General features: G+C 48.1%; 1 protein-coding gene across 8 annotated transcripts; it reads left to right on the plus strand.

Annotated features, from left to right (window-relative positions):
- Window positions 1–5,114: 5,114 nt before the first annotated feature.
- Window positions 5,115–20,819, plus strand: ZNF135 (zinc finger protein 135). Of its 8 annotated transcripts, none has more exons than XM_023543683.2 (3): window positions 5,178–5,195; window positions 7,107–7,239; window positions 14,736–20,819. In XM_023543683.2, the coding sequence occupies exon 3, from the start codon at window positions 15,031–15,033 to the stop codon at window positions 16,468–16,470; it is 1,440 nt and encodes a 479-aa protein (XP_023399451.2). In that variant the 5' UTR covers window positions 5,178–5,195; window positions 7,107–7,239; window positions 14,736–15,030; the 3' UTR covers window positions 16,471–20,819. The 8 variants fall into 8 exon arrangements, with proteins under 8 accessions (XP_023399452.2, XP_023399451.2, XP_023399450.2 ...); XM_023543682.2 differs by having other exon boundaries at window positions 5,190–5,286; XM_023543679.2 differs by lacking the exon at window positions 5,178–5,195 and adding an exon at window positions 5,211–5,323.
- The last annotated feature ends 262 nt before the right edge of the window (window positions 20,820–21,081 follow it).

Consider the following 21,081-nt stretch of genomic DNA (forward strand, 5'->3'; position numbering starts at 1 on the left):
GGAAAGCCTTAAAAGTTTTTATCTTTTTTTTTTTTAACTTCACTTGGAAATAGAGTGTTGGGTTGACTGTGAATCCATGTCATCAGAGATCTTCTCCTTTAAATCATTCGTAAATCGCCTTTCAATTACAGAAGTCTTTTGACGGCCCCGCTTCCGGCTATCACTGCTTCTTGACCAAGCTGTCCACACTCGTGGCCTCTGTCCCCTGACCTTCCGCAACCTTTGTCGTCATTCGTCGAGCTTGCCTGCTCAAAGAACACGCTCCGGTTGGGTCTCAGACCTTGCTTGCCAGGTTCCCAGCATCCCAGCCTTTCCTTGCTCTACCCCGTGCCTTAATTGCCTGCAGGCGCCCAGCTCCCGTCCTAGGCCACCTTCTTTCTGGTCCTGCGCTGAAGGAGCTTCGTCCACAGAGCTCAGGTTGGAAGGTTGGGTCTTGCCCCCAGAGTCTACCGTTACTCTCCGAAGCACACCATCAGGTACAGCAGGCATGACTGACAGGCCTGCCTAAGACAACAGGGCAGCTGGAGTGTCCCCGCTTGTCAGGGCTTGGGGGTTCAGTCCGTGCAATTTTAATGTCAATCTTCATAAACTGGAGGCAGGTTCCTAGATCTGTTGGTTGTGCCAGTACTGAATGAGAGTGGGTACCATCATCCACAGCACCTGTTACAGGCCCCACCATACCCGCCCTGGGACAGCCCTTCACCTGCTGTGGCCCCCCTGACCATCCTAGTACTCACAGCCCCCTTACCCACATCTCTATAAGCCTGCTGCCCTCGGGAGACATCCACCTGATGTTCCTCAGCCCTTCAGTTCAGCTTGTCCAAACAACTCATCCTCCCTTCATGCAAAAGAAAACCAGCTCCTTCCCATCTGGTTTTCCCTCTTACCCCAGAGGGCTCCCCCCTTCCAAGCCCTGAGACGAGTACCCAGAAGGGCTCTCAATGACACCTTGGGCAGTGATAACACACCCTGGAGATCTGCCTCCCGACTCCTCTCAGATCACTTCGCACTGCACAGTCCCAGCATTCCTTTCTCTCTCCTGGTGGTCTGTAGCCACCTCTGAGAGAGCTCTACCTCTGGCCCTTGTCCCACCCTTCCATACCCGGCCTGCAGCTGGCCGAATCCTTCTAAAACACTGACACTGAAATGACATAATCCCTGCAGGTGGAATCCATCATGTCCCTCCCCTGCCCAGCGTTTCCGTAGCCCCCGGCACCTGTGGAGTAGAGGCTGGGATCCTTAACCGGCTCTGCCCCTCCCTGTCTCCACACCAATTCCCACCCTGGGCCTCCCACAGTCCATCCCGTTGCAACAGTCTAGAATAGTCTCATTGTAGCATTTTACCAGCGCCCAGCACGGAGCAGGCCTCAAGGCCTGTGAATGGATGAGTGGTGAACAGATGAGCGGTGAACAAATGAGTAAGTAGACTGCAGCCCCTGCTAAGACACTGTTGTAGGGGTGGAGTTACCAGCCAGGGAAGCCCTACTTGGACTTATAAGAAGGCAGGTCCACTGCACCATGAAAGGTCATGCACACACTCTCCACCCATCCACACGCACTCTGCCTTAGCTGAGCAAGGACGTGGCCCAGGATGCTGGGCCTGGAGAGTCACTCCTCAGAATTATGACAGCTGTCCTGGTTCATCAAAGCCACCAAATTGAGTTCTTTGCCCAGGTTCCCCAAACCTAAGACCCTGCCCAAGCTGTACTGAGATAGGGCACCAGCCCCTCTCTTCTCTTTATGCTCGCCCCACCACCCTGTGGTGGTCCTGAAGCCCAGCAGCCTCAGCTTGCCCTGCGCCTTCCTTTGCTTCCATCTCCTGCAAGACCCTGACTCCCCACTCTCCCGAGTATGACACTTCCCAACCTCCTGATCTGTCCTTCTTGCCCTTGTCACAGAGCACCTGCTGTGTGCTGGATGCTGTGATGAAGCTCAATCCCTCATCAACTCACATTCCAGAAAACCAGAGCTGTGCAGGTCACCTCCCTCCATGCCCCAGCCAGGGCCTCTGGGGTCAGAGCAGGGCTGGGCACTCCTAGGCTTTGTGGCTGCTGACATTATAAAAAGAAAAAAAATGTAACCATGGGGCTGTAAATGTTGCAGTATATTTTAAATGTGTATGTTGAACAAATTAACTTTTTTAAAACAAAAATGCAGTGTAATGTGGTTGTGCTGTCCATGATGTGAATATAGAATTGATTGAATGCTACGCTGGTTTGCAGTGCAGCTACTCACGGTAGGGTCCTGTCATGGGCCATAAACAGCCGACCCTGGTGCTCCAGCAGTACAGGGAAGGCTGGCATCCAGGGAATGGGCTGAACTGAGAGAGGAGACATGGGAAGCCAAGACTGGGGCTGAGCAGGGCCCAGCTGGTAGTTATACCATAGTCTGGCAGGGAGAGGGCTAGTGAGAGTGAGACTCCAGCCATAGTGAGGGAAGCACAGGAGTGGCCTTCAACTCATCTTATTTTGGCTGGTAGAGTATTTTTTAAACGTGTCAGCTTTTTAAAAAAGATTTCACACACCAACACAGATATCTGGTTTCTTTTGAGAAATCCAGACTTGGAATGTTGGCCTCCCCCTCCACACAGCACCACTTGGCTGCAGCCAAGTAACACCTGCTACTTGGGGGATCCAGCCCCAGGAGGCATTTAAATTTAGGAACCCTGGTTGGGAAAAACCAGAGAAATGATACAGAGGGGCAAGTCTCAAAGCTGAAGAAGGCATCTTTGAGTGCCAGGCTGGGCCCATTATCAAGGGCAGGCCAGTCTAGTTGGCACCACCTGACAGCCCATCACCAGGACTCTGCCCTAACCCTTTGGGCAATGGATTTCATTATGAGTCATAAGCATGTTCATACTTTTTGAACCTTAAACAGTAAATCAGGGAAAGAAAAAAGTACACATTTTATGGAAGAAAAGTAACAGGAAAAAGAATTTTCTTGAGTTTGCTGGTGAGAGAATTGAGAGGAGTAACATTTGTGTATATTTTAAAGCCATTTTATTGCAGTAGAGAGAAGACCAGGCTGGCTTTTGCAAACATGACAATCACAAACAGGTTTTACAATCTTTGAATGTATTTAAAAAAAAAAAAAAAACCGTTGCTGTCAAGTTGATTACGACTCATAGCAACCTTACAGTTCAGAGTAGAACTGCCCCGTATGGTTTCTAAAGAATGGCTGGTGGATTTGAACTGCCAACCTTTTGGTTGGCAGCTGAATGCTTAACCACTGTGCCACCAGGGCTCCCTTTGAATGTATAGGGTGTGTTTTTAAAAAAGCCAATAAGCTTACACTTGCTTTGTTTACATCAGCTTGTTCTGTTTTTGAACAAAGTGATAACCACAGTTCTAAGGCTACTGTTTTAAGGCTTATGTTTTCATGATAACCATTGTTTTAAGGCTTATGGAATTAATCTAAACAGTGTTTTATTCACATGTGAACTGGCCAAATTCTTTCAAGGGTATATGTGTGTGTAAAGAGAAGGTAACCAGCAAGGTGTTTCCTAACATGAGAATTCTTAACGTCTTCTCTGCTGTTTTCAGAGTTGGAGAATAGTAGTTTCTATCAAAGAAAAAAATGCCCTTGTCTTGAATCTTCTCAGCTTCAAATCCAGCACATGAGCCCTGAATGATTGGAAGCACATTTCTTTTCTCAAAAGAGCAAACACACTTGGCTCAGCATGGGTTTTCTGAGATCCTTTCCGCTCATTGCTTAGCCGCTGCTGTACCCCAGGCCTAGCGGCTCCCAGGCCTCAGTGAATGTTAAGCAAATGACGAACGGAATCAGTGACAGCACATTAGCTTTGAATATTATGCTGCTCTTCAAATGCACAGTTTAGACAATTACATAGCAATGTGCAAAGCAGTTACAAAATCTTGAAGTGTCTCTTGGGATGTTTTTTATAACCACATAATCAATACACCCATGGGAAATGTGTAAGGCTGGGTCAATGTGGGACAGTGCAAACTGGCTCTTGTGCTTGTGTTCCTGGGATCTTGGTGAATGTTTTGTTTTAGCAATTTCTGTGTTTTTCTTTCTTTCTTCAAACACTAGTGTATTTTACAATAAAGTTTATGGTGTGGTCTCCAATATGAAAGTGGTACATTTGTTCCAGAGACTCACCTGGACACTCCCAGTAGCTTCCTTACTGGCCTCCTTTGTTGTTAGTGCCCCATGTGTGCAAAATAGAGCTGCTCCATAGAGTTTTTTAAGGCTGTGACCTTTTGGAAGCAGATCGCCAGGCCTGTCTTCCAAGCACCTCTGAGTGGGTTCTAACCTCCAACCTTACCGTTAGTAGCGGAGCACTTCACCATTTGCACCGACCAAGGAACCTACCATTCCTCAAACACACCGTCTTTCCCACCTGCTGCACTGAGTCCCATGCCTGGAAGACTTCCCCCAAGATCTTCCCATAGTCTCTGCTCAATATCCCTGACTCTCCAGGCCCACCCTGTCTAAATTAGTCCCCCAGTCACCCGCTTGCTCCCACCAAAAGGTCAGCCCACTAGCGCGGGGGCGTTGTTCTTAGGGACCCACGCGCGAAGGGCAGGCAGTAAATATTTACGAGGTGACATAACCCACTGCGCCACGACTCGAACCACTGCTCTGGCTATTGGACGGCGGAGCAGGGGCACCCGAGGCCCGCGCGTCCCTCTGGGGGTTGTAATTCGAAGCCGGTTTGCGCAGGCGCATCCTCGACCGGTGGCAGACGCGGCCTTCGTCCTATGCTAGGACTAGTGAGTGAGGCCTGGGAGAGGTTAATGCGAGAAAAGAAGGCTGAGCTGGGGGGGGGTCCGTAGAGCCTTGCTGAGACCCGGAACCCTGCCACCTTTTCCGCAGCGCGCCGGGCAGGGGAGAACACGGGAACAATCGGAAGCACGCGCTCAGCTCTCTGGGATTTGTAGTTCAGCGCCCCACACATGCGGCGCTGTGGGGGCGGTGGCCTTGGTCGTGCCGTCTGGCAAGTGAAATCAGTTCCATTGAGAAGAGGAGGCTGAGCCTGGCGGGAGGCTTCTGGCCGGCACAAGAACCCCGAGCCCTGCGGCCTCGGCCCCAGAGCCCCAGGCGGGGGCGGGGCAAGTGCGGGACAATCGGAAGGGAGCGCGCGGCCCTCTGGGAGTTGTAGTTCGGCGCCCGTCTGCGCAGCCGCAGACTCGGCAGGTGACGGCCGAGGCCATTGTCCTGCCTGGCGGCGGGTAAGTGGGGTGTTCCGGCTCGGCGCGGTTGAGGGAGGCTGAGCATGGCGGGGAGCAAGCGTCTGCCCGGGAGGTGTACTCGACTGCGCAGGTCCTACTCGAGGGTCTTTTGTTGCTTTGGGCCTGGGGTGAGTCTCAACGGGGATGGAGAGGGTGGGGCCCTGTTCGGGGGGTTTCAGGGGCCGAGAGGAGGGAATGGGGGCTTCTGGTTTTGACGGAAGGAGTCGGGGCTCCTGATCTCGGGATCAGGAAGGACGAACGAGCTGGCCCGACTCTTCGGATGCTGGAGCCAGCCTTACCTGTATTCCTTGGTGAAACCCATGGGTTTGGTGGGCAAGGGCAGGTGAGGACACCGGGGGTCATCTCCGGGGCCTGCACCTTATTTAGGCGTACTGGTTCTGAAGGATGAAGTGTGAAGAGGCCAGATGCCCAAGATTTAGATCTCAGCCAGCTTGGGCCCAGGATACAGACTTTATTAAACTCTTACGAGTACCCAGTGTGTGCTAGGCATCGTCCAAGCTCCGCCATTAGTTTTCAAACCAAACCCAACCCATTGCCATCGAGCCAATTTCGATTCATAGCGACCCTATAGCTCAGAGTAGAACTGCCCCCATAGGCTTTCCAAGGAGCATCTGGTGGATTTGAAATGCCTGCCTTTTGGTTGGCAGCCATAGCACTTAACCACTATGCCACCAGGGTTTTAGCAAACATCTATTTGGTATGTTTTGGGTGTCAGGCCCTCACTTTGGGCCCAGGAACCTCAGTGGAGAAGCTAACATCACCTCCACCACCTACAGCCCACAGTGAAGTTGGGGGAGACAGAACAGGAAACCCATAAACACATAACAAGATCACTCCCCATCCTGGAAACTGCAGTGAAGACAACAGGGTCAGGGATGGATAGGGATGAGTGGGGGTCTTGTAGGCAGGGTCATCAGGAGGAAGGTACAGGGAGAAAACAAGGAAATATGTCCCACCTTTGGCCTGAGAGCTTCAGTGTGGGGAATCAGCCAGGAATGAGCTTATAAACCACCGGAAATGGCCCTGTGTGTGGTAGGCACTAAATAGATGCTCACTGAAGCCAGAGGCTTTTCTCTCATCACTATCATTAACCATCCATCTGGTGCTGCCAGGCTCATTTTCAGCCCTTTATGTGCTTTGTTATTAGCTGCTGTCGGGTTGATTCCAGCTTATGGCAGCCCCTGTGTGTTACAGAGTAGAACTGCTCCATAGGGTTTTCTTGACTGTAATCATTACAGAAAAGAGCCCTGGTGGTGCAGTGGTTAAGCACTCAGCTGCAAACCAAAAGGTTTACGGTTCGAATCCACCCAGCAGCTCTGCAGAAGAAAGACCCGACAATCTGTTCCCGTAAAGATTACAGCCTAGAAAATGCTATGGGGCAGTTCTACTCTGTCACATGGGGTTGCTGTGAGTCAAAAATCAATTCAACAGCCCCAACAATAGCAATCTTTACAGAAGCAGTTGACCAGGCCTTTTCTTCTACAGAGCTGGTAGGTGAGTTCAACAGCCAGCCTTTCGGTAGCAGCTGATCACAAACCTCTTGGACCACAAGGACGCTTCCCATAATGGCTCTGCTGGTTGGACACTTTAAGGCATCCATGTAGTGCCCAGGGATCCCAGGGCCATTTGATTTTCCATCGTGATAACAGAAATAGTCATCACCCTGGGAATTGGCTGAGCGACTGAGGACGTGGCCCTCCTATACCTGGGCCTCACTTTCCCTGTATGTGGAATGAGGTAGGAGAATGCAAGATCATCCTGTTATAGCACCTGGAACAGTGCCAGGCACACAGGAGGTGCTCGGAGAACACTGACCTGAGGTTTCACTGAGGGTGGATCTGGCCTGAGTGCTGAGCTCTGGACAGCAGTGACTCCTTCTCTTACCCACAGGGGAGCTCTGGGGCAGCACAGAAGCCAGCCCAGCCACTCACATCCCTTCCCCTCACAGAGGAGCCAGAGCTGTTCCTGTAAGAGGCCAGAGAAGGATGGAATGACCGCTGGGCTCCTGGCCACCAGTGCCCTGGTGAGTGCGCCACTGCCCTCATGCTCAGCCTCCCAGGACCCTTCTGCAAGCAGTGACCTGGGATCCTGCCAGGCTAGTTCCCACCTCAGAGCCTTTGCCCTCAATGTAGCCCTTGCCAGGAGTACACTCAGCCAGCTCCTTGCCCTCTCCAGATCTCAAGCATCACCTCCTCAGAGGGGTCCTCCTAGAACCCCTGCCTACCCCACGCTGCCCTCACAGGTGTTGCATGTCGATCCTGCTGAAGTGATACATCAGGGACTTTCTCAAAACAGGACTCCAGGTCCACACTACCAGCTCACACTTTTCACCCAGTCACTCAGCAAACACGTACTGGTCACCTGCTCAGGGAGCTGGGTGCCTTTCCAGGCACTGTTCCAAGCTTTAGGGAGAGCAGACAAATGGGCAGAAATCCCCATCCCCACAGAGCTGTGTTCCGTATGAGGATGTAAACAGTGCACCATATTAGAATGTGCAGTGCTGCGCAGGGAAGCAAGGCCTGGAAGGGGTGAGCATGAGGGCTGGGCATTAAACCAGGGAGGCGCCTCTAAGGAAGTCACCAGTGAACAGAGACTTGCAGGAAGGGAGGGAGCAAGGTCAAGGCCCATGAGAAAAATGTTTCAGGTAGAGGGAACAGCATGACTGAAGGCCCTGAGGCAGAACCAGGCCAGGTACTTCCCATGAATAGCAAGCCCATGTTTGTAGTAGAACAGGGTCTCCAGGGCCAGCACGAGGGACCTACCCAGGAAAAGGTTCTGGCTTTTGTGGCCCAAGCAGCAGGAAGGCCCTGAGGGCCACACTGTTCTGCACCTCCAGGAAATCCTGGATCAGGGCTCCTCTCAGGCAGGGCCACCTCCCCTTCTGGGGTTCCCAGGTATGTCACTTGTTATCCCACTGCGTGTTGGAGGCTGGGGGCCTCAGGGGTCGGGCAGACCAAGCCAAAGCCAGGTGTCCTGAGGTAACTTTTAGCTGCATGGCCTCAGGCACACAGCTCCCTTCTCTGCTTCCGTTTCCTCATCGTCCTCACTTCATGGGGCCAGTGTGGGAAATCAAACAGGGTGGCATATGACATTGCCAGGCCTGGCGTGTTCATCCTTCCACCCATTCACTAAGCACCTTCTGTATGCTGGGAACCCACAGCGACCACCGTGGTCTTGTGTGATGTGGGTGAGACCTGAGGCACGTTCGCAGTTGGTGGTGGTATCATCTGGTATTTTCTCTGCTGCCTTTTTTGGGGCAGCCACTGCCTCTCCAGCTGGCCCCCACAGAGCTCATCACCAGCTTTGCCCACTGCAGTTCCCTCCCTTGCTGGGCAGACCCACCAGGATAGGACCCATATTTTGTGGATCCTCAGCCACCCTCAGAGCTGCTCAGTACCTTGAGGTTTCTGGTTGGCTCTTTTTTCAAGTTTTTTTCTTTTTTAAGAATGATGTAGATTTTACTACTCAGGACTGACTTGTTTGGTAGGTGTTTGTTGAAGGTCTTCTGTGCCCTAAACCATAAGGCGTGAATTGACAACTGGAGAGTCAGATATCCCAGTCCTCGTCGCGGAGCTCACACCTCATCATGGATCATGGTGGTGTGAGATTCTGAAACAGTGAATGATGGTAAAACTCAGATTATCAGGCAAAGAGCAGTAGGTGGGATTCGTAGGGCTCACGGCTCCTATGGGACGAACATTCCTGGAAGAGTGGCCCACATAGCAAAGGCCTGGCTGGCCGTAGCTCCCCCCTCCTGCCCCTGCTCTGCTCTGGTCACACCCTTTTTCTCAGTGTTCCTGGGCCTCTCCTTCCCACCTCAGGACTTTTGCATGTGCCAGCCCTACTACCTGCATAGCTTTTCCTGGGTCTTTGTATAGCCACTGCAGCAGCATTCCTCCCATTTTCTCCTGGAATTTTAGTATTTGTCAGCTCCCTGGGTGCCACAGGCCAGGCACCTATGTCTTTGGTCCCTGTGGCATCTGCAGCACCTGATGATGATGTATGCACAGCAAAAAAAAAAACAAAACCAAACTCATTGCCGTCGAGTTGACTCCGACTCATGGCGACTCCATGTGTTACAGAGTAGAAGTGCTCTGTACGGTTTTCTTGGCTGTAATTTTTACTGAAGCAGATCGCCAGGTCTTTTTTCCACAGTGCTGCTGGGTGGGTTCGAACTGTCGACCTTTAGGTAGTAGTCAAGGGCAAGCTGCTCAGGAGGACTGGATAAATAACTACTGAATGAGACCTGTAGAATCTAGAAGATGTGGAGGAGATAGGAAAAATGGTTTAAAGAAAATGAAACATCCCTGAGGACCCCAGGATCCCCATCCTAAGAGTGGCACCCAAAGGGAACTGGGTGTTGGTCACATATTTCATATGAATTGACCATTCCCCTCTCACGACAGCCCTCTGAGGGGTTCCTTCATCTTACAAATGAGGAAACTAAGACACAGGGTGTTTAAGAGATGTGTACTGGGACTCAGACCCCACCCCCAGCCATCCTCCAAGCTCGGTTTTTGTGAAAATGAAAATCCCTCTCCGAGCTCGGTTTTTGTGAAAATGAAAATCCCTCTGAGAGTGAAATCTGTGTTCGACCCTGATCGTCACGAGCCTTGAAGAAAATCACAGGGTCCTGATGTGATTATGAAAGAAACCATCCTCTTGTGGGAACGTCAGAAAACACATGAAAGTATAATAACGGGGAACACCTCATGATCCACGTCCACTCTCCAGGACCTATCCTTAGCCTTTAACTGTGTGACTGTTTGTACCCCAATGTTTAATTGTCTGAAAATAGTAAGGTGTGGAATCAGTCCCTTAGGCTCTGCTGCTCGGAGATCTCCCTTCCCCCATCCCCAGGCCCAGTTTCATTTTCCACGTTCCCACCACCACTTTTCATCTTTTTGCTTCAGCCCCCTCCTTTTTAATCATGATTTGTGTGGAATGCAGATTTACAGGAAGGAGCTCTGGTGGCACAAGGTTAAGAGCTTGGCTGCTAACTGAAAGGTTGGTGATTCAGACCCACCCAGTGGCTTCATAGAGAAAGATCTGGCAATCTGTACCCCGTAAAGATTAACCCGTTGCCATCAAATCAGTTCCAATGCATAGCAACCCTATAGATTACAGCCTAGGATACCTTATGGGGCAGTTCTGCTATGTCATATAGGATTGCTATCAACTCAACAGCACTCAACAACAACAACAGATTTGCAGGAGTGGTGTGTGGGTACCTATGGATGCTCTGGCTAAGATGTGAGAGGTTCTCAGTCCACCATGGCTCCCTCAGACCCTTGTCTATTACTGTCTCCCTGTGGCACAGGTAGCACAGTTCTGGCCTTTCCTGAGCCCACTGTGGCATCTCAGAAGCCCTTTGTCCAAGGAAGAACCAGATGGGATGTCCGAGCTGAACTGCTCCCAAGGCCCAGAATCTCAACCGCTACGCCCATGTCCTGTTTTTCAGGGAGGCAGTGTAGTTGTGTGGCCAGTAGGTTGGCGCAGGACCCATATGGCCCAAGTTTGAATCCTGGTCCAGCCTTTTCCTCAGCAGGTGATTTGGGGCAGCTCCCTTAATTGGGTGAATTTAGGTGCTTAAAGGCCCCACAGCAGGGTCATTTTTGAGGATTAAGCCAGTGACAGTGTAAATCTCTCAGCCTGGTGCTCAGCACGGAGCAGGTGCCATCTCTGTGTTTGATTTGAATTTCTTTTTAATGTACAAAAATGTAAAGTTTTAGGTTGTGTCAAAATACCTGCTGTCTTCCATAGTGATTTCTTGTGTTGCCAGCCTTAATCTACCCAGCCCCAAGATTGAAGAGTTTATTAATGTATTTTTTAAAAGGCCACATGACACACGTAACAGTATTGTCATTGTGAAGATGTCAAGCTGCACTTAGAATGTCCTCCTCCGAGGCCTCCCTCCAAAACCTACCTGTGTTTTCACTTCCATGTGCTCTATTTTCCTGTGTTTGTGAACAATTTTTTTTTAACCTATACGAATAGAATTTTGTTCTGTTTTACATAAATATTCCTGTGTATCTACAGATGTCCCACAAGTTGGGTTTTTTTCAACCAGGACATCAAGAAGATTGTTCTCTGACTGTGTATCATTCAACCTCATCTTGTTGTTGTATGCCGTTAAGTCGGTTCCAACTCATAGTGACCCTGTAGGACAGGGTAGAACTGCCCTGTAGGGTTTCCAAGTCTGTTATCTTTACAGAAGCAGATCACCAGATCTTTTCTTCCAGAGCAGCTGGTGAGTCTGAACCACCAAGCACTTAACCACCACACCCCCAGAGCCTCTTACCCCATCTTGTACTGGGCAGCAAAATTCTCCATGGTGTGGGTGAACCTGACTTATTTCTAGCTGCTCCTCTACTGGTAGGCATCGGGCTCTTACCAGTTGTCCTTGTTACATTTGCATGGTTTGGCAGGGCACAAGCTTCTCTGTGAGGTGGGGGACAGGGAAGAATGAAATCACTGGACAATCAAGTGTATGCATTAAAAAGAATTTTAACTACAAAAGTAATAAGTGCCTGTGATCAGAATTCCAGCTGGCATTGCAGTAACAGTCCTTGTTCACCCCACATCTCAGAGTGCTGCCAGGTGGCTTCTTTGTGTTTTCAACCAGTATCTTGTGTGCATATTCACAAATTTCAGTTCAAAGTACTCTGCAAGAAGGCTGAAAAAGTTTCACCCCCACAGTAGATGCCTGTTTCCATACCACTCACCAGCCCTTTAAAAAGGTTTCAATCTGATGGGCAAGACAGTGGAGCTTCACAGTCATTCCCTGGTCATTGGAGGTGGGAAACAGGTTGCACAAGTCTGATAACCCATCCTCTTCTTTGAAGGGCTTGGATTTTTAGTCTTGGTTCTTGCACTTACTGATTTGTTGGAGTTCTTTAGGTATGGTGGCCCCTAGTGATTTTCTTGTCATTTATGTTCCAAATATTTATTCTGTTGTCACGGGTCCTTTAAGTGCCTTGCAATGGGTTTTCTCATACACAAGTCATGAATTTTGATTGCTCAATGTTTAGTTTCCTATTGCTGCTGCCACAAATTAGCACAAACTTAGTGGCTTAAAATCACACAAATTACATTTTCAACTCCCCAGAAGGCTCACTTGTGCCCTCTCCCATCATTATCCCTATGCCCAGTGTTAACTTCAATTTTGATTTTTAGCATCGATTACTTTTTTCTGTTCTTGAACTTTAAACAAATGGAATCATACAGTAAACACACAAATTCATTATTTTACAGTTCTGGAGGTCAGAAGTCTGACATGGGTCTCACTGGGTAAAATCAAGGTTTCAGCAGAGCTGCATTCCTTCTGGAGGCTCTAAGGGAGAATGTGTTTCCTTTTCCAGCTTCTAGAGGCCACCTGCATTTTTTTACTTATGGCCTGCTTTTATCTTCAAAGCCAGTAGTGACCAGTCAAGTCCTTGTCACACAGCATCACTCTGACTCTGACTTTTCTGCCTGCCTCTTCCACAGTAAAGGGCCTGTCTTAGTTATCTAGTGCTGCTATAGCAGAAATACCATAGGTGAGTGGCTTTAACAAACAAATTTATTGTCTCACAGTTTAGAAGGCTAAAAATTCAAATTCAGCATGCTGGCTCCAGGGGAAGGCTCTCTGTCTGTGTTGGGTCTGCAGAAAAGGCCTTGTCTCTTTGAGCTTCTGCTCCTGGGCAATCTTCATGTGGCTTGGCATCCCTTTTCCCCCATCGCTCCTTGTCATCTTGCATTTAATCTCTTTTATATCTCAAAAGAGATTGACTCAAGATACAGCCTACACTCTCTGTCTTATGAACATAACAGAGACAACAGCTGAGGATGGGGGCCACAAAGCCATGCCCCAAGCTACAGATAGTAACCAGCCCTGGCCCTCCAGCCCTTACCCAGTTTATTAGTTCCTTATTACTTCAGTAAAGAGGCCCGGTGGCGCAGTGGTTAAGTGCTTGGCTGCTAACCAAAAGACTGACGGTTCTAACCCACCTAGCAGCTCCATGGGAGAAAGACCTGGCGATCTGCTGCCATAAAGATTACAGCCGAAGAAACACTATGACGGCACCTAATAACAGGAACAACAACAAAACTCCTGCTGTAACAGATTGCCACAAACTTTGTGGCATAAACAATACCAGTTAACTATTTCACAGTTCTGGAGGTCAGAAGATTAAAATGGGTTTCATTGGGCTATAATCAAATTGGCAGGGCAACATTCTTTTCTGGAGGTTCTAGGGGGGAAATCTCTCTCTTTGCCTTTTCCAGCTTTTAGCAGCCACCGTCATTCCTTGGCTCATGGCTCACTCCTCCATCTTTAAAGTCAGCAATGGCCGAGCAAGTCTTTCTCACATCTCATCACCCTGACTCTCTCTCCTGTCTTCCTCTTCCACATTTAAGGACCTTTGGCAGCCGTCCGGAACACCAGCGGCTTCGCAGGAGAAAGATGTGGTAGTCTGTTTCCATAGAGATTTACCATCTTGGATACCCTATGGGATCACTATGAGTTGGAATTGACTCATGGCAATAGGTTTCTGTTTGCATTGGGCCCACCTAGATAATACAAGATAATCTCCGTGCCTTAATGTCAGCCGATTAGGAACCTTAATTCCTCCTCACCATGTAAGGTAATATATTCACGTTTCCAGGGATTAAGGCTTGGACATCTATGAGTGAGCCATTAACCTTTTCGTTGGAGTATAACATAGTGCTGGAAAAGTGCCCACACCCACCTGGAGGCCAATCTGGAGTGCAGTAGGGGCAGCCTGCACTGAGACTGTGGCTGCCTAGGGCGAGCTGGGTACCAGAGCAAAAAGGCAGACTTGCTGGGAGGGAGGAGGGGGTAATACATCTAGTCATTAGATCAAGCATACGTTGAGTTTCTGCTGTGGGCAGGGTATACATCGTCAACTAAAGTGTACAGAAGTCCCTCCCCTCAGGGGTGTTCCCAGTTAGTGGGATAGACAAAATCCACCACAGGTTATTTATCCATTCTATGATGGACACTTCAGCTAATTTCAATTTTGGAGGAGCCAGTGGGTTTCTTTACATCTAGGGCGTGATGGTAGAACAGTGAGATGCCTCCAAGAAAGAACAGATCTTGGTGACCAGAGGGCTGGGCTGGGTGGTCCTTTTCCATGTGGCATCTTTTGCACTTGTCACCACCTGGCCTTGTGAAGGCTGGTTTAGCCAGGGCATGATCGTCACTCTGCTTCTTCCAAGCCTGGCACATCTGTCCACATTTTCCCTGAATGCTGTCTCCTCAGCCTCTTTGTCTGTGATCCTCTAGCAAACTCCATCTGTACCCCTTATACCCATTTCCCTCCCATTATTCTCTGCTTTTTCCCTCCTTCTCCTATTCTTTTCCCTGGTTTGCAAAGCCATATTTTAAAGCGATCAAAGCCACTTGTTCTTGAACCTTTCAAAATCATCAGTTTTATTCATCTTCCTCTCCTCCCCCACAAACTCTTTTTGTCCCCACAACAGGCACTAAGGAACATTTCCACTTTTTATTTCTTTCAGACTTGGAAACTAGACCTGAAACAAAACCGTCAACTCTGTGGCAAGGCATCTCTGAAGAACTGTCTGATGATGTCCTGGTAGAAAGACTCCTATGGGATTGTCTTTGGTCCTCCAGGGGTGAAGATGCCAAGGGCCACAGGGAGTGGAGTCATGACAGCCCAGCAGCTGTGTGGTGCAGGTGGCCTTCACACCTGTAAAGATACTCACCCAGGAGCCGCAGCATGGGAATAGGTTTGGAGAAAACCTGAGTCTGAGCCCCAATCTCCCAACTCAACCAGTGACCCCTGATCAACCAATGACTCCTGAAAGACAAGACTCCCATATGTGGGGAACACATGGAAAGAGACAGAAACCAGACTCAAATGCTCACCAGAAAACCTATGCAAAAGAGAAACCCTATGAATGTCAGGAATGTGGAAAGGCCTTTAGTCACAGCTCAGCACTCATCGAACACCACCGGACGCACACGGGAGAGAGACCATATGAATGTCATGAATGTGGAAAAGGCTTCCGAAACAGCTCAGCACTTACCAAACACCAGAGAATCCACACTGGTGAGAAACCCTACAAATGCAATCAGTGTGGGAGAACCTTCAACCAAATCGCTCCACTAATCCAGCACCAGAGAACTCATACAGGCGAGAAGCCCTACGAGTGTAGCGAATGTGGGAAATCCTTCAGTTTTAGGTCCTCCTTCAGCCAACATGAGCGAACTCACACGGGTGAGAAGCCCTATGAGTGCAGCGAATGTGGGAAAGCCTTCCGGCAAAGTATCCACCTCACCCAGCACCTGCGAATCCACACTGGAGAGAAGCCCTATCAGTGTGGAGAGTGTGGCAAGGCCTTTAGCCACAGCTCATCCTTGACCAAACACCAGCGAATCCATACTGGGGAGAAACCCTACGAGTGCCATGAGTGTGGCAAAGCCTTCACTCAGATCACACCACTGATTCAGCATCAGAGGACCCACACAGGAGAGAAGCCCTATGAGTGCAACGAATGCGGAAAAGCCTTCAGCCAGAGCACGCTCCTGACTGAGCATCGGAGGATCCACACAGGAGAAAAGCCCTATGGATGCAATGAGTGTGGGAAAACATTCAGTCACAGCTCATCACTCAGCCAGCACGAAAGGACACACACAGGAGAGAAGCCCTACGAGTGCAGCCAGTGTGGAAAGGCCTTCCGGCAGAGCACGCATCTCACTCAACACCAGAGAATCCACACCGGGGAGAAACCCTACGAGTGTAATGACTGTGGGAAGGCCTTCAGCCACAGCTCATCCCTAACTAAACATCAGCGAATCCACACTGGGGAGAAGCCCTACGAATGTAACGAATGCAGTAGAGCCTTCAGCCAGCTCGCCCCCCTCATCCAGCATCAGAGGATCCACACAGGAGAGAAGCCCTATGAATGTAATGAGTGTGGCAGAGCCTTCAGCCAGAGCTCCCTTCTCATAGAACATCAGAGGATTCACACCAAGGAAAAGCCCTATGGATGCAATGAATGTGGGAAATCCTTCAGTCACAGCTCATCACTCAGCCAGCACGAAAGGACACACACTGGGGAAAAGCCCTACGAATGTCAGGATTGTGGAAAGTCCTTCAGGCAGAGCACGCACCTCACTCAGCACCGGAGGATTCACACAGGAGAGAAGCCGTATGAGTGCAGGGACTGTGGGAAAGCCTTCACACACAGCTCCTCCCTTACCAAGCACCAGAGAACTCATACTGGGTAGACCCACCCTGTGGGATATGGGAAAGTCTTAAGCCATAGTTCATCCTCTACTGAATTTGATCCACTCACACTGGTGAGAAACAACACAAACTTTAATACCAGAACCTTCACACACAATTCACCACAGTCACCCTCAGAGAGTACACACTGATGGGAATGATTGTGGGAATGCCAAGCCCTAGGTCATCCATCCCCGGGTATCAGATCAGACAGTAGGTAAATGTGGAGATGATCAATGTTGAGAGCCTTCAACCATGAGTGCTCACTAATGCTACATGATAAAAAAATAGAATCTACAAAAGAGAGAACAGAACAAATGTGGTAGATCTGGGGATGGCTTCTGTCCAAGGATTTGCCATATTCCAAACCAGAGATTTCAAAGTTGTGAGAAACCCAACAAATGCCTTTCAAAAAAAAATTAAGCCAGAATTTATCATTATTGCATATCATGTCCTTAGGTTGGGAAAGTGCAAGTTATGACTGATGCAATTTGATACTGATTCTTCCATAAATCAATATGGTTGGATGTGTTCCAGAACCAAGAGTGACATCTTTATGGAATCATCACGGATACTCAAGTGTCTCAGTACAAAACTATTTGTATATAAATTTTTTGATCAGCATACATGGCAACCAGTCTCACAGGTTTGAATTCCATGTATCAGTGTACTGTACGCAGATTTGAAGTTAGTTCTCACTGCATTATTTTGTAATAAATTAATCTTTATATGCAATGTTATTGAAAAGTTTTATATGGGAAGACTTGAAATGTACAGCCGCTTCCATGGAATTTCACATATTGTGAGACAGCATTTGCTGCTCTGTTCTCACTATGAATTACTCTGCAAAATGCATGGGCATTTAAAGCACAGATATTACTGTTTTATAAAAAAGGGAGGATTTTTCCTTTTTTAAGTCACCATCTCATGGGCAAATAGCACCTTACATGTTTTTGTTTTTCTTATTTTGTTTTTCAAGATTTATCTGTTTTGAAAATCTACAACTTAATCTTATCTTGAACTTTTTTCATCAGTTCTTCATCCTACAGTTTAACTTGAAGGCATAACATAGTATTTAACTGAACCACGACTCTACATACAAAGATATGTGTACATATGCGTATATATACATACACACCAATACCTGCAATACCAGTCTGTCCCTACATTCCTCCCCTCATTCCTGCCAACCATGACCTTTACATGGTGATTTGCCACCCTCATTAGAACCCATAGTTAAATTGCACTGGCTGTTTTTGATCATCAGCTATGAGTTTTGATTGTCAATTTGATTTTTCTAATCAAAATGCTGGGATTTGTTTCCAATTAATTTGACATTTTTCTTTAGGGTACTATGTTGCAAATACTTGTTCAATGCTGTTCCTTGGTGTGCTGTGGGGGGATTAATTTCAGAGTCAGTTAAATGCTACTTAAGAAAATTGGTAAATCACGCATAGCAGCACTGTTCAGTAGAAACATACAAGCAGTAATTTTCAATATTCTAGTCACATTTTGAAAAGAAACAGGTAAGATTAATATCCATCCTTATATATCCCAAATGTTACCATTTCAACATGTAATATAAACTATAAATGAGACATTTTGCATTCTTAATGTGTACTGTGTCTTCAAAATCTAGTGTTACTTTACGCTTGCAGCACATTTCAGTTTGCTATAGCCATATTTCAAGTGCTTAACAGCCTCGTGTAGCTGGTGGCCACCACACTGGGTGGTGCAGCTCAGCAGCCTTGGTCCTTTGATAAGCTTTGTCCCCCATCTACTACATCTATCCTGCTTTTCCTGTGCTTCTACTCTTGGGTAGCTTCTTGTCCTTAAGGAAACCAGACAGGTGTGCTGGAGAGATCAGATTCTTTATATGGCAAGACAGGCTTCTACCCCTGCATAGAAAGTGTAATGCTGGTTGTGCATATTTCAGGATGTCTAGGAATATTCTTACACAACATTACCCTTGAAAAGGATATTAAGGCTCCTTCAGTGAGAAGGTATACAGTTCAGTAAAAATGGAAGCCAACTGCATACCAATGGATTCATCCTCTTTTACAGTCCTTTGAAATTGCTAGGCCATCATCATCATCAAGAAACTGAATGGTGCAGGCTTCTGCTTTATCCACTTACCTCCTTCTGGCCCCCTGTGATGTTATTAATAGGAATGCAAGAGTGAGTTCAGACCCACAGAAAAATGCCCACAGTGTCACTTCTACCCTAAACCAGGGGAAAAAGATAAGACTCCCTTCCCTGGTGGCAGTTGACCAATGGAGAGAACCTGAGGGAGTTACACCCAGGATGTGAGGAAAACTGCAGGGGCAAATGCATTCCCAACTAGAGGGTCTGGCCTACTTGGGGCAGTTGCTGATAGGGCTTTCATCATTGGCACAAAAGTAAAATATCAACAAGGAAGGATGGGAAGAATGCATGTCCTAACATCAGGTTAGACTAAAGAATGGGGAAGACTTGTGAAGCTAAATGAGAAAAGGCCATACAGCTTCTGGCTTGTTCACTGAATACTTGTGCTTGGAGCTTTGAGAGGCCGTGTAAGAAGTCTGATATGAGGACTTCTGCTGTGCAGTGAGGATCCTTGAGCCACAGAGGCTCTAGTCAGCAGTCCTAGTCCTTGAGTCTTCCCAGACTCACCAGACATGGGAGTGTTGAACAGGCCGTCAGATGATTCCAGCCCCCCAGCTTTCAAGGTACCTCAGCCTTCAAGTCTTCCCAGCTGAAGCTTAGACACCATGGAGTAGAAACAAGCCTTTTCCAAATTTTGGGCAAAACAAAATGGTATTTCATGCCATTTGGTTTGGGGGCTGCTTGTTATGCAGCAATAGGAGTTAGAACTATTCTCTGAGACAAAAGACTTTCTAATGTATATATGATTGGGTTACTCCCAACTCAAAGCTTCCAGTGGCCTCCCACCATTTATCAAATGAAGAGAAAATTCTCACTGGTAGACAAAGTCCTACCTGATGAGGCATCTGCCCACCTTCTAGTCTTAGTCTACCTGAGACCTCTGTGTACCAGCCCCACAAACCTTGTTTGTTCTTCTGAACCAGTGTGAGGAGGAAATGTGAGTGGAAGTGACGTGCTGTCTCCCGGCTGAGCAGTGAAGAGCAAGTGCAAACTTCCCCAAGGGTCCAGTGGGGAGCAGAGCTGCAACAGGGACGGAGCCTGGAGTCCTGAATCACCACATGAAGCAGTGCATCTCCCACCGACAAACAAGCAACAACATACACAATATATTGGACTGCAATGCAAGTGAAGAAATCAATCTTTTATTGTAGTAAGCCTCTGTGATTTGAGGGTTGTCACAGTAGATTGCCTACTCAAACACAGCGACAGAAAGAGGCACCGGCTTTTGTGTCTAAAGAGAGCAATTAAGTTTATGCTCAGGTAATGGAAACAGTACTGTAATCTGAGATTAACTGTCAAAGTCAAATGATTACATTATGTAGCCCAAGGAGTTTAGTTTCCCTGTGTCCAAGCAGACACACTGCTTTATTAGTGTTTTCAAACTGTAAGAATACATGTTACATTGCAACCCTGTTCCCATATTTAGATATATGGCTGAAAAGTTTCACAAAATAATACTTGCCTTTACAACATATATAATACGTTCTGACCTATTTCTATTTCATTGCTTTGTAATGCTGGTGGCCACCCACTAATTTGACATCACAATTCACTAACAGGCTGAGACCCAGTTTGAAAACCCTGCATTACAAGGCTCCAAGTGTTTCTGTAATCTTTATACACACACAGATAAAACATGAGTTAAATAGGCAAGCTTCTGCTTTTAAGGATTCAGAAGTCAACTTGACATGATGTAGCTGCAAATAGGCCAAAAGGGCTGTCGAGATTTCTGTTTAACAACGGCCCTGGGACGCTCAAACAGGAGGAGACAAGGCAAGGTTAACTTCAAGACAGTGGGCAGATCATACACTTTTAAAGCAGCTCTACAGTTTCCATAATGTAAAGTGTTCCCACTGCATGGGGGCGCTAAAATGGCTGCAAAAACAAGGGGAGTCTTTTCACACCCAATGGTTTACACCAATGTATCTGCTGCAGGCACATTTGCAGAGCAGCCAGGGCTTCCTGTGGGCCCGGCAGGATAGGTGCTTCAGGCACACCGGCTCCTTCAGAAAATGAACAGCTTTGTATTTACACAGACACCACAGAAAGCCAACGAAAGGTTTTAAAGGATCCCAACAGCATTCAGGAAGTGCAGTCAGGAAGAGGCGTCCTTCTCAAGGAGACTTAAGAGCAGAGTGCTCGTCCCTGCAATGCTCTCCACCCCTCAGATTGTATGAGGGACAGCATCACCTTCCATACTCTCTGGGAGCCTACCGATACTCCCACCAGTATGGGATCCGTATGCAGTGGGATGGGGGCCTGAGGCACTCCCCAGTGCATAACCTTTTTCCTTCTCATGGAACTTCTGGTGCTCAGCCAGCACCAGGCTGAAGTGGAAGGTCTTCAAGCAGCCCTGGCATGCGTAGCACTTCCTGCCAGTGTAGCTCCTGTGATGTTCGACAAAGTGTGAGATCCACGTGAAGGCCTCCCCACACTCACTGCTTCCCTCGGGCCACCCTTGGCTCTGC

The sequence above is a fragment of the Loxodonta africana genome, chromosome 11 (genome assembly GCF_030014295.1).
Source record: "Loxodonta africana isolate mLoxAfr1 chromosome 11, mLoxAfr1.hap2, whole genome shotgun sequence".
NCBI classification, from domain to species: domain Eukaryota; kingdom Metazoa; phylum Chordata; class Mammalia; order Proboscidea; family Elephantidae; genus Loxodonta; species Loxodonta africana.

Coding starts and splice junctions, on each gene's coding strand:
- ZNF135 (XM_023543684.2), top strand. CDS start 15,031: ATGACTCCTGAAAGACAAGACTCCCATATGTGGGGAACACATGGAAAG.